The sequence below is a fragment of the Archocentrus centrarchus genome, chromosome 18 (genome assembly GCF_007364275.1).
Source record: "Archocentrus centrarchus isolate MPI-CPG fArcCen1 chromosome 18, fArcCen1, whole genome shotgun sequence".
Lineage (NCBI taxonomy): Eukaryota > Metazoa > Chordata > Actinopteri > Cichliformes > Cichlidae > Archocentrus > Archocentrus centrarchus.
In genome coordinates this window covers 22,050,290-22,063,047 of record NC_044363.1, presented here as the reverse complement: position 1 = coordinate 22,063,047, position 12,758 = coordinate 22,050,290, and the positions used below count along the sequence as shown (strand labels likewise).

General features: G+C 38.6%; 1 protein-coding gene across 1 annotated transcript in view; it reads left to right on the top strand.

Annotated features, from left to right (window-relative positions):
• The window catches only part of arap2 (ArfGAP with RhoGAP domain, ankyrin repeat and PH domain 2), a 174,253-nt gene that overhangs the window by 119,042 nt on the left and 42,453 nt on the right, over positions 1–12,758 (top strand). The window contains 1 exon segment of the mRNA XM_030753721.1: positions 1,582–1,726. Coding sequence (XP_030609581.1) covers positions 1,582–1,726 — 145 coding nt within the window.

Here is a 12,758-nt window from a genome sequence, read left to right as displayed (position 1 = left end):
CTGGCTCAAAAATTAATTGCTTTTCTGACTTTACAAACAATAGCCAGTTTGTTCAGTTCTATCAATATGCAAATGTATGTTTTACAGTAGCAAACCAATAGAGATAATAGACATATTGAGAGCAAATAAAAGACAGTTACAAATGTTTCTGAAGTTAGTATCAGTTTTGTGTGTGGAATATATCTCCAAAAAGACAAGGAGGGACACAAGTAAAATGACATAATATCTAACATGAGATTAATGTATATACATTTTGATTGAAGAAACATGATGATCTTATTTGGTCTGCTGTGACCAGAAGCCTTGGGTGGCTGCCAAATGGCCGGTGATAGCGAACCTTAAATGGCCATTAAATGACATGTGGGCTCTGTACATAAATGGCCTTCACCCCCTTATCTTTGTAATTCCATCGTCTTCAGTGTCCACTAATTATATAAAAAAATGTTAACCCAATGTTAACCAAAAATAGCCTTCCTTTTAAAACATGCTGCATTAACTGGATGAAGCACTCAAAGTAAGATTCTGCATTAATGCCCTATCTATTTTTGGTTTGTTTGTTTGTTTTTGTTTTTTTCAAGTCCTCATTATTTACTAAGATAAATTTGGAAAGCTGTTTAAGTCAAGGCCTGACACTCCAAGAGAATGACTCTATTACTGTATTTCAAAGTAAAATTAATCTGCTAGCTCATTCTTTGCTAACACATAGAATTACTGTAATAAAATGCATCTAGATATAGAAAAAAATATTTAGATGCAAAAAAAAATGATAGATAAATTATTCAGCCATCGATAAGGACTTAATGCTTTTAAAAATATAAAATTCCAAAAACTTCCAGGCTTGATGAAGGTCATTCCTGTGTTAGGGCCCACCTGATCAATAGTCATGTGACTACTGACTTCACCTGACTTCACTATCTGCAAAAAGTTGCTAACTAACCACCGAGTGGCCATGAAACTTCAAGTGGAGGCCTTTGGCTTCAAAGTAAAACTTGTGGCTTTTTAAAACTTTTTGGCTTCACCAGTGAGATACAACTTAGGTTCTGACTTTGAAGGCGAACTGTCTCCGAACCTTTTCAGATTTCATTACCGGTTGGCCAGTAGTTAACGAGCTTTTGCAGATAAGCTGGCATCTTCCATGGAAAGCATGTGCGCCTGCAGCAGTCTGCTAGCAGTCAAAGCAATCACAAGGAGGTTTTTGGTGCAGCACCCTCTTTGCCACTGGTTTCACCAAGCGAATAGCAGCAACCTCCAGGAAAAACTCGCCAACCAGTCGGGTAGTGCACATTTTTCCATAGTGACCAGAGGTTGCCAGCAGGTTGCTGATGGTCTCTAGGCCTGCGTGACTGAGGCCTATGGAAAACATCTCAATGCAATCGCCATAAAAAAAAAATACTTGAAACAATTAGCAATTGGCAATAAAAGAGCTACAATAAAAGTTTAGACTAAAGTTTAATCAGTAGTTTCAGAAGTTTTCTTATATGTCTACCATTGGAATGCACAAATAGATGATTAATTTTGCAAGTGGCCTATCCCTGTGCACAGTATTTATAATGATGCTTTCTGTGTATGTGTGAATTTCAGACATGGCACGCCGTTGGTGTACTTTGGAAGGCGGCTTCCTGAGTTACTATGAGAGTGAGCAAAGCCCTTCAGCCATTGGCAGGGTGGACGTCACCAAAGTCATCAGCCTGGCTGTCAGCCACACAGAGACGATGACTGGAGCTGGGTATGGATGCACACACAAACCAACTAATTAGTGAAAATAAATACATGAAGAGAATCGAAAGGCTTCAGAATATTTGTTTGAAATCATGAACTAGATTTGAAACCTTTTTTGTTTTTGTTTCCCTAAGCTTGAATGAATCAATCTGGTTATTAAAAAATTTATTAAAAGGCAGCTTAACCTCAAATTCAGTTTATTACTGTTATTTCAATACAGGTGTAAGACAGTACCAACAGTTGTAGTTTTAATGTATTTATTGTACACATTGAGCAATCACTCACAATGGTAGCTGTCCAAGAGAACTCTTAAATTTCCTACAACCTCCAACAGCAGCAACGACCACCATCACGTTCCTCAAGCTGCCTATGAGACTGTAACAGTGATGAGACTGTTTCAATTTATTAAGATCTCTGAAATGTTATCTGAAGACTATGAAAAGTGTGCATCTTCTACTTTCTCAGCCTTTCTTTAATCACTAAAACTTTCCCAAGTTTTGCTGTGACATTCTCCCATAAAATGACTTCATACAAATTTGGATTTGGATTCATTGTTCCCTCAGTGAATCCATCCAGGCTCTGAGGTAGCAAAGAAAAGCCCAGGCCATGATTCTCTCTCCACCCTGCTTCATCCCATGCTGGGGTGAGGTTTTTGTGTTGGCCTAAAGTGCTTTCCCTCAGATAAAGCACAGTTCACTTTTGCCCTACAAGTTCAACTTTTGTCACAACTGGATGTCACAACAGTAGACTCATGAACACAGATTCAGAGATTGTATTTAGAGACAGATGTGGAGATTTCTGCAGGTGTTGTATCGTTACACTTTTAGAGCTGAACGTTCTGTTCTTGGTGGGTTCTTTGCGTGACAGCAGCTACATTCCTGAATTATCTTGTAGACAGTTTGTGTTTTTTGTGGATCGGTAAACACTTTGGTCTTTAGAAAAGCTTTTGTAGCTTTTTCCAGCTTTGTGCACCTCTACAAATCTTCGAGAACCCGTCAGCGTTGTCGTGATGTTTCACACCACTCAGTCTTATTGTATACCATTATTTAGAGTGAGGGACACCTCTACAAGTCACGCTTCCAGTCCTGGTCATTCCAAAGATTCACAAAGTTTTCCCTTGCTAATATAGAGCATTTAATATTCATTTAAATCCAGCAAGTGGCAACCACACATAAATTACACTTTGCAAGAGATCAGCAAGCTAATGAGACTTTCATAAACACTCAACATTTAAATTTACTCTTACTCATGCACGTCCCTCATACATAAGCATACACAGTACACCCTACAGTTAAACCGCTTTGAAATACTTCATTTGCATCGTCTCTACTAAATCATAATTTATGTGATTGTTAAATCTGCTTTAAGGACACGCGTGTCACACATACACAAAAAGCACTTTGAATAATTTATTTGCTTTATTCGTTAAATAAAATTTGACCACACACGTTATTCATATAATGCGGATCTACAGCCTGGTTTGAGTCAAACGCGCACGCGTGGATGTAAACACAGGCTCCTGCTTTGTTTCTTTCCCTCGTCATGCGTCTCATTAGCATAACCTCAGAGCGTTATTCAGTTTTACAGAACCACTAGGGCTTTATGAGTGCTATGTTTACTGTTTGCTTTGGTGGGGATGCAGCTTTAACTGCCACTTCCTGTGTTTGCCTTACTGCCCCCCCAAATCACGTCCAGCACTCCTCTGTCAGATTAGGATTCAGTTTAAAAAAGAGGAAAAAAAAGTTGCTTTGACAACAAACTTTTATTTACTTTTTTATTTATTTCTCCTGGAAGTGATACAAACACACAAAGAAGAAACAGCAGATGTCCCGATAGTTTCCTGCTCACATGCGTCATACTCCCACCGCATCCTGTATCTGCGTTCATGTGCCCGTCCCTCAGTTCCCGAGCTAGGAGTCTGATAATGGCTTATGATTAAAGCATAAGCCAAGTCCTTAATGATAGCAGCAGATGTTATGAAGAGGAAACAATGCTTTTATTTGTAAATGTTATGTATACAGTCATTAGAGACACATCTGGCTTACTAAAACTTTGACCTTTCTTAATGAGCTGGACACATACACACTGCCGTGACAGGTTACATTGATAATCGTGTGCGTGTCACAAAGCAGCGTCGATTTTTAGCCCGGCGCATACATCCCAGTTACAGGTCACGGCATCACCTCTGCAGCAGCTATTATTTCTCCGCCGCTAACGCTCATAATGGCCGTGCGTTTCACTAGATTAAACTCTGCCTCGCTCCTCCTCACTCCTGCAACTTCCAGCGTTCCCAGCATGCTCGTGCACCGAGAGAGCGGGGACGTCTCACCTCTTGACTGTCTGCCGCTCATGAATATTAATGTATGCAGATGACACACTCCCACCAGCAGCCTATCACCGCGCTGCAGGAGGCCGTAGGTGTCATTTCCATTAAACATGGCATTTGGGTAATTTCACCGTGGCAGAGGACACTGTGAATTATAGCGCAGCCCCAAAACATACATTGACTAAAGTTTATGAATATTAGAAATCCACTCCTAAGGAATTAATGCAAAGGGAGTATGTTGGCTGGTGATAAGTTGATTTTTTTTTTTTACTCATCTCCCTCGTCTGACAAGAATATTTATAAGTCGATTCTGACCTTCAAATTTAGCTAAAAACCCTCGAAACCAAACCGTGTTTCTGTTCCTTTCCTGTTTTTCTTATCCTTCTTGTCCTTTTTTTTTTTTTTTTTTTTTACCGTTTCATTATCTGTCACTTTCATTATCGCGTCCTCTTCTCTCTCACACACACCCCAACCAAAATAGGAGATTTTTTTAAAGGCTTTTGGAAGAGCTCAGACACAGACTTTGTCAGTGGCATGGGTTTTCTACGTAGGAGTGGGAATTGAGACTTTTCCGGAGCACACAAAAGCATTAGGGAGAAGATAAAAAGCTACAAAAATACATATAGATAAGTTTGGGCATATTTAAACCACAGGTAAGTCTTGCTCAGCAGGAAGTGTTTCTTAACTCATATTTAATAAAATAAAACCCAAAAGAACCCTATTTTTCCAGCACACTTAAATTAGCATGAGCGTGTGTAAATGAAGCCTACTTGAAAATTGAATTGAACCAATTTATAAATCTGGTCTCTAATAAGGAGAGTCAGCTTTTTACAGTAATGTGTGAAATATGTCCTTAATCAGGGAGTTTTCACATGTGCAAAAAGGGACGGAGAGCCCTTCTGATTGCTGTGATAGCAGTGTGGCAGCATGAAAATTGAAGGTTCCTTATTTGATTTTTGTCTGTGCAAAGTAGTAGAACCGAAATTCTTATTGAAAGTGTCCCAGATAAAAATACGACCAGTGCAAAAGAATATTATCTTTGGATTTGCCTCCAAAACTGCTGCCCTATGTTGCACAGTGAGACAGGTTCCATTTGGTTTCATGCGGTTTCACCCGCTCAACCTGGAAATTTAGGGTGATGCAGTGATCATCAGAGCGCTGGCATCACTGTGAGAGAGCAAAACAAAGCTAAGCAGAGTAGACTGAGGTAAAGCATGCAAAATGGCAAAGACAAAGAAGAAATATAGTTGATTTAAGGTGGCAGAAGCATGTTCTAAAGCTGTTTTGACCCCACCAAGGAGGACATACCTGGGTATTATCATCCTAATGTCCATGTACATCAAACTTGGTGTCATACCCAATTTTATCAGACCCGTGCCTGCAGTAAAGTTTATAAGGCTGCTAACAGATGCGTAGTCTGAATAGTGCCTTAATTTTCCAGATTTACCTGAGTGAGACAGACAGGAGACTTCCTATACAGGAACATTTATAGCAACAGCTGTATATCAAGGGCAACATATACACAAGCATGTTTTTATTTGTCAAGTTTAACCCTTAATGTGGAATATTTATGCTCATTTCGAACCCTTCATGTCTATAAAGCTGACACAGCTCTCTGATGCGAGTGGGATTGAATTTAATTAATTTCTTATTTTCTGTAATCCATCCATCCATATTCTTCTGCTTATCCAGTTCAAGGTCATGGGTGGGCTGCAGCCTATCTCAGCTGTCACAAGGAGAGCAGCAGGATACACAGAGAGACAGACAACCATTCACAATCTCACCTACGGCCAGTTTAGAATCACCAGTGTGCATGTCTTTGGACTGTGGGAGGAAGCCAGAGTATGCAAACTCCACACAGAAAGGCCCCGGCCAGCCCAGGACCTTCTAACCACTACACCGCTGTGTTGCCCAGTTTTCATTTTAGGTACACTGCACAGGCTGTGTGCACAAAAGCCCCACCCACCTGCTGTTCAAATCTTCTGTTTGCAATGGCAAGCAAAGAAAAGAAAGCTGGCTTCGCCAAGGCCCAATATGAGACAGATGTGGATTATTTGAAACTATGAATCAGGCAAAGCTGCTCTCAGAGAGTTTAAGAATAAGACTATAGAGTTGGAAGTAAGCGTAGTACGACTGCTTTAGAGAGAAGACGGACATCAGTAGAGCCGATATCTCCAAAACAGAACATCTAACACCAAAAAAGTCTAGATGACTTTGGAGTGAACTTTAGTTAGTGTTTCTATTGCTATGGTGTGAGTGTTACCTCATTTATAGCTTGTCTGCTGTCATGTGATTGTGAATTGTATCCTTTTTTTTTTTTTGTCATTTGTTACTGTTCAGAGCCAACCTAATGACCTTTTCCCCCACATGGAAGTTACACAACAGCTAAGCTTTCAAATCAAATCCAAAAATTAAACAAAACCACATACAGGAAACCCCAGTGTGCAATATCACTGCAGAGTACAAATGCTGCAGCCATATACCAGGGCAGGTAGGGACCGAACTCTGATCACTGTCTAATAGAGGGAAGTTTTGCAGAACCCATATTTTTGTCTGCCATTTCCTGCCTTAAGCTGACTTCTCCCACCAACCTGGTGTCCACACAAACTTTTTTAAAGAAAAAACAAGAGCGTAAAGTTGGCTAACTAGATGTTGTTTGCTGCTGTTTAGATAAAGTTTAGCTCATCCGTGAGGTGGTCCATAGGGGAACAAACCATTTCGAATTGATGCCACATACAGCACAAAAAAGTGACCCATGTTGTTGTGGCTGTATGTTTGCTTCTTATGTCTCATGTTCTCCTGCACATCATTATTTCAACACCTTTCTGTCACTCTTTCCTTCTAGTTTGCATTCTCTTTCTTTCTCTCCTCTTCCCCCAGCCACTCCCTCCCTCTGGGACTCTCATGATGCAGCGTTCATCTCTCATCCCTCTTGTCCTTTCTTTACAAAGGAATTTTCCCCAGCACATCAAGGTAGCCCCACCCCCACTGCTCTCTCCCTCACTCTTCCCCTGGGACCCCCCTCTAACAAGCACCTGCAAACCTCCCGGCGTGAAGGCAGAGGAGTGGGTTGTGGGGAAGAGGGAGGGCGAGGTCACGCGAGGGCGCACAAACACCCGTGTCTCTCCTGTTCCCCTGACACACGTTAGAAGCGAGCAACTCAGCGCTGCCGTGACCCCCGCAACACGCCACCTTAAACACCCGTCGCAGTAGCATTTAGAGCTGCCCTCGTTGTAGCGTACCAATATAAAGGGAACTACTGCTTGTCAGTGTGTGCTGACCATTAAGCGAGTGATACTCTGACCCGTGCACCTTCACTGAGGGAGAGGTGTGGGAGACGAAGGCAGAAACAACAGGAAGAGAGAGAGCAACAAAGATTAATAGTTGCCTTTGGGTTTCCAACAGGAAGGGTTTTACCTGCGAGTGTGTGTCTGCGTGTGGGGGTGAAGTATATGCATGATGCTGAAGGTGTGCATAAGTTATGTAATGTATACATACATAACCCTCGTGCACACCTTCAGTTTTTATGCTTAAATAAAGCAAAGCCTGTGTATAGTGATGCCAGTAACAAAGCGAATGTTATTAAATGTTAAAACAACCGACTGCTCCTAATTTTATAAAAGCTGGCCTTTTAATTTAAGGCAGTGGAGTTTGATGGGAAAAATCCAATTAAATCTTTTGATTGTGCTGTATGGTAAAAAAAAAAATGCTTGTGTTGTTGCTTTGTTTACCACTCGTCGATGGCATCCACATCAACGTATAAGGTGGGATTACACCTCATTAAGTGAGTTTCACAATAAAATTTTGGAAGTGTGGGGGAAAAAAAAAACACTAAATATGGAGGTCTCACATGAGCCAAAAGCTGTTTTTAAAGATTATTCACTGAAATTAGAAGTTAATAGAATGGGCAGTGCTATACTGAACACAGCATTTTTAATATTCAGTGTAGCAGTGAAACAGCATTAACGATTGTGATTTGCTTAGTAATGGTTCTTTGAAGAAATGTATTTTTTGTACCATTTGTCGGGAAATCTCATGCCCAGTTTAATGAATTACACCGCAAAAAAAGGCAATTCTAGCTTTAAATTTAATACTTCACATTTATATGTGGATATGGAGGTTTTTTTTTTTTTGTTTGGAAACAAGGTCTGTATTTCAGTCAAGATCAATATTTCACTATATTCAAAAGCAAGACTTTCACTGCCACATTAAATATTTTGCATTGACCTACCCCGCATTTCTTTATATTTTACTTCCAAGCAACCAGACTTTCTGTTTTTAAAGTGGTCTTGAGCAATGGTTCTTCAGGCTTTCTTTAAAAAGCTGTTTTTTATTGAAAACCTTGGAATGAAAACTTCTGCATTCATTTTCAGTCCATTGTATCCTTGTATCTGACATTTTCAGGTGTGTGTATATGTATATATATATATTATGGAATGCCGTTTAGGAAATATTATATATATATATTAAAATGAGAGTCTGAATATATTGAATGAAACTTGAATATATTGAATGAAACTTGAATATATTGAATGAAAGTCTGAATATATGGAATGAAACTTGAATATATTGAATGAAACTTGAATATATTGAATGAAACTTGAATATATTGAATGAAAGTCTGAATATATGGAATGAAACTTGAATATATTGAATGAAAGTCTGAATACCGTATTTTTCGGACTATACGTCGCTCCTGAGTATAGGTCGCACCAGCCAAAAAATGCATAATAAAGAAGAAAAAAACATATATAAGTCGCACTGGACTATAAGTCGCACTTTTTTTGGGGGGGGGGGGGGCTGATAGAATCCGAGACCCAGAGCAGAAATTCCATCTTGAACGGCAATTTAAAATAATAATGGATTAAAGAACAGGACGAACACGGTTACGCCTACGTTATGCTAACGTAGCACATTCAGCTACATGACGCACAACGAACACGTGTTCGGTATGTTAACGTAACATTAAGTTATTCAGATAACCATAGCATAAAGAACATACTAACAAGTTAACCAAACCATCAATCCATTGAATTCTTCATCCTCGGTGTCACTTCTAAACAATTCCGTACACTCCGTAGACGAAGTGCCGCTTCCTCTTCTGTATCGCGTTAGTCAGACTCGTCGTCAGCTGCAGTTCCAATTATTCCAGCCTTTCTGAATCCCAACAGGATGGTTTGTCACTGAAGCCCATGTTTTCTTGATCCATCCAATGACTTCCAGGAAAGTTGGGTGGCGCATTATCCCAGTTGCCGTTAAGCTGTGCTCTCCATCCACCATCCACTGCGCCCACAGGTTACGCAAGACTGCCTTGAAGCTGCAGTTCACGGAGATGTCAAGTGGCTGGAGTATTTTGGTTCATGTGTTATAAATGTCACATATACGTCGCTCCGGAGTATAGGTCGCACCCCCAGCCAAACTATGAAAAAAAGTGCGACTTATACTCCGGAAAATACGGTATATAGAATGAACTCTGAATATATTGAATGAACTCTGAATATATAGAATGAAAGTCTGAATATATTGAATGAAAGTCTGAATATATTGAATGAAAGTCTGAATATATTGAATGAAAACTGACGTCACGGAAGCTCTTGCGCCATCTAGTGTTTTCGTTACGTATAGCACATTATGTCGCTACAAGAAATGACACTGTGAGTCAATCTGCAGGGAATTTAGTGGCAGAAATCCTAAATAATGAGTAGCTAATTAACACCCCGTCAAATGCATGAACTGGCCAACATAATGCTAGCAGCAGTGTTCCTAATCATACTACTGATGAAGAGTTTTATTCAGTGAATCTCTCAGGTCAGACAGCTCCTGCGTATCAAGCTAACAATAAGCAGAACATGCCTTCCACATCCACATCTCAGATTCTAGACAGGGCCTGTTGTTGTGGAGGGTGCCTGTGCATGTTCTGCGTAATGTTAGCTTGCATGCAGGAGCTGTCTGACCTGAGAGGTTTGCTGCATTTGGTCTTCCACGATGAAACAGTGAAGATGAACTGCAGATTGACTCATAGTGCCGCTTCTTGTAGCGACATTATGCGCTTTACGTAAGGAAAACACTAGATGGCGCTTCCGTGACCACAGCTTTCATTCAATATATTCAGACTTTCATTCAATATATTCAGACTTTCATTCAATATATTCAGACTTTCATTCAATATATTCAAGTTTCATTCAATATATTCAGACATCATTCCATAAATTCAAGTTTCATTCAATATATTCAGACATCATTCCATATATTCAGACTTTCATTCAATATATTCAGACATCATTCAGTATGTTCAAGTTTCATTCAATATATTCAGACTTTCATTCAATATATTCAGACATCATTCAATATGTTCAAGTTTCATTCAATATATTCAGACTCTTATTTTTATATATATATAATAATTTCCTAAATGGCATTCCATAATATATATATATATATATATATATATATATATATATATATATATATGCATATATATATATATATATATATATATATGCATATATATATATATATATATATATATATATATATATATATATATATATATATGCATATATATGCATATGCCACTTAACAGTGACCAATGAATCATTCAAGAATTAAAAAGCCACCTAACTCAAGAGACAAGTGTTGTGTCTGCACACAACAGACAACTTAGTAAAGAACCAATTTTAAATTGTATCTTTAGGCACTTTGTTACTAGCAGCCTGTCACAAACACACATCATTTGTTCATATTTCATTACATGAAAAATGCCAAAGATAACACAGTTTGACTGGCATAAAATATGATTTCTGCACCAACGAGGTGCAAAAATATATCAGCTGAAATCTAGGCCTATCTCAGCATGGTGTGCAGTGTGTCCTAAGAAATAAATTATGGAAACTGGACATGTGGAGGACAAAAGAAGTGGCAGGCCTAAAAAAACAAACCAAAAATAAATAAATAAAAAACACTATCCACAGCAGATAAACAGCATCTGAAAAAAGACCTGACACAGGACCTGAGAGATGCTTCAGGCCCTTCAACTGATCCATCCACTGTTCACTGAAGCCTCATCAGAAATGGCCTCAGTGGAAGGGTGGCTGTCAAGAAGCCATTCTTAAAGAAGAGAAACAGAGGGAAAAAAAGGCTGAGGTATGAAGATTACACAAGAACGGGACTGAAAATCAGTGGGAACATGTCTGATGGAGCAATGAATCCAAATTTGAAATTTTAGTTCAGCTGATCATTAATATGTACAGAGGAGGTCAAGCGAGAGGTACAACTGTGAGTGTCTACAGCTATCTGTAAAACATGGTGGAGGCTCTGTCATGTTTTGGGACTGCATTTCAGACAGTGGTGTTGGAGATCTTGCCAAAATTGATAGAATTATGAATGCAGGAACACAGAAAAGTACCGTCAGATTTTGAGCTACCATGTAACACGATCTGGAAAGGTTCTGATTGGCAACAACTTCATTTTTATCCTCCTGTGGAAAATAAAGTGGGAGGATGTTGTGTTGTTTTAATTTTCTGGTCTGTGGACTTCAGAACTACAAGGAGTTGAGCCATGAAATTTGATATATGTATTCTTCATTACATTTTTAATGTAATAAAATTACAGTAATCCTGTGATAGAATGATTTCATTTTACAGTAGTTTAAGAGGCACCATAAATTGTAATTTCAACAGTAATTAAACTCTGCATACTTTGGCTATTACTAGCTGTTCAAAGTTAAAATGTCAACTTGTAACTTAATTTACCAAACTGTCAGTAAATATTAGTGATTTTTCTAATTTCAAGCAAATAAAAAACAATATATTTTAAAATTACTTTAATTCATTGTCAATTTAAAACAGACAAACTGAAGGATAACAAAATATGACATGTTTTGCAACAGCAACATTTGCTTTTTAAATATAAGTCAAAAATTTTGCAACCAAAGTGTAAAATTGCTCTGACAAGATTTGATTTAAAACAATATGAATTGGTGCATTTTTTTAAAGTGCATAACCCCCATGGTAATATTACATTGTATATAACAAGTTAAATCACCTTTAAAATAAAAGTGCCAAAGGGTCAAAATTTCCAAACAAACTGCCTGTCAAACAAAGGCATAACAATGTTTAACAATGTTTTTTAATGTAAAACTTCCCAAGTCAAAACTCTAAATGTCTTTGTCCTTTTCCCCTTTGAAGGAAGGAATCCAGCACTGTCAAATATTGAAGTTACATATTTTTGAACACATAAGAACCCTAACAGTAACATCTTTAACATTTGAGCGAGTTTAAAATTTAGTGATCAGCCAAACCAAACCATCATGAATGAGTGCTGAGTAGGGCTTAGTCCTGAACGCCTCCTGAAATCATTAAATTCGATATTCTTTTCAGATGCATTTCAGTTCACAGCAAAGAGCTGTATTTTCAAAACACAGCCGCCTTACTGTAATATCATGCTGTAGTTTTTACAGCAATTTGTTACAGTGTATGCAACATGCCTGGGGCAAGGAGAGCAAAGACTCAGCAAAGACTGCTCGCGTATATATAAGAAGACAGTCGTCAAAGCTAAAAGATTTGACATTAATTCAGACAGCATGAAAAGGAGGACTGGATTGGAGGTGGCTTGCAAAGTGGCTTACAGAGCACAGAAATTGCAGGCAGATTCAAGAAGCTTAAATAGGGCACGCTATATTAGAATTGTCTTTTGAATGTCTAGGTAGATATAG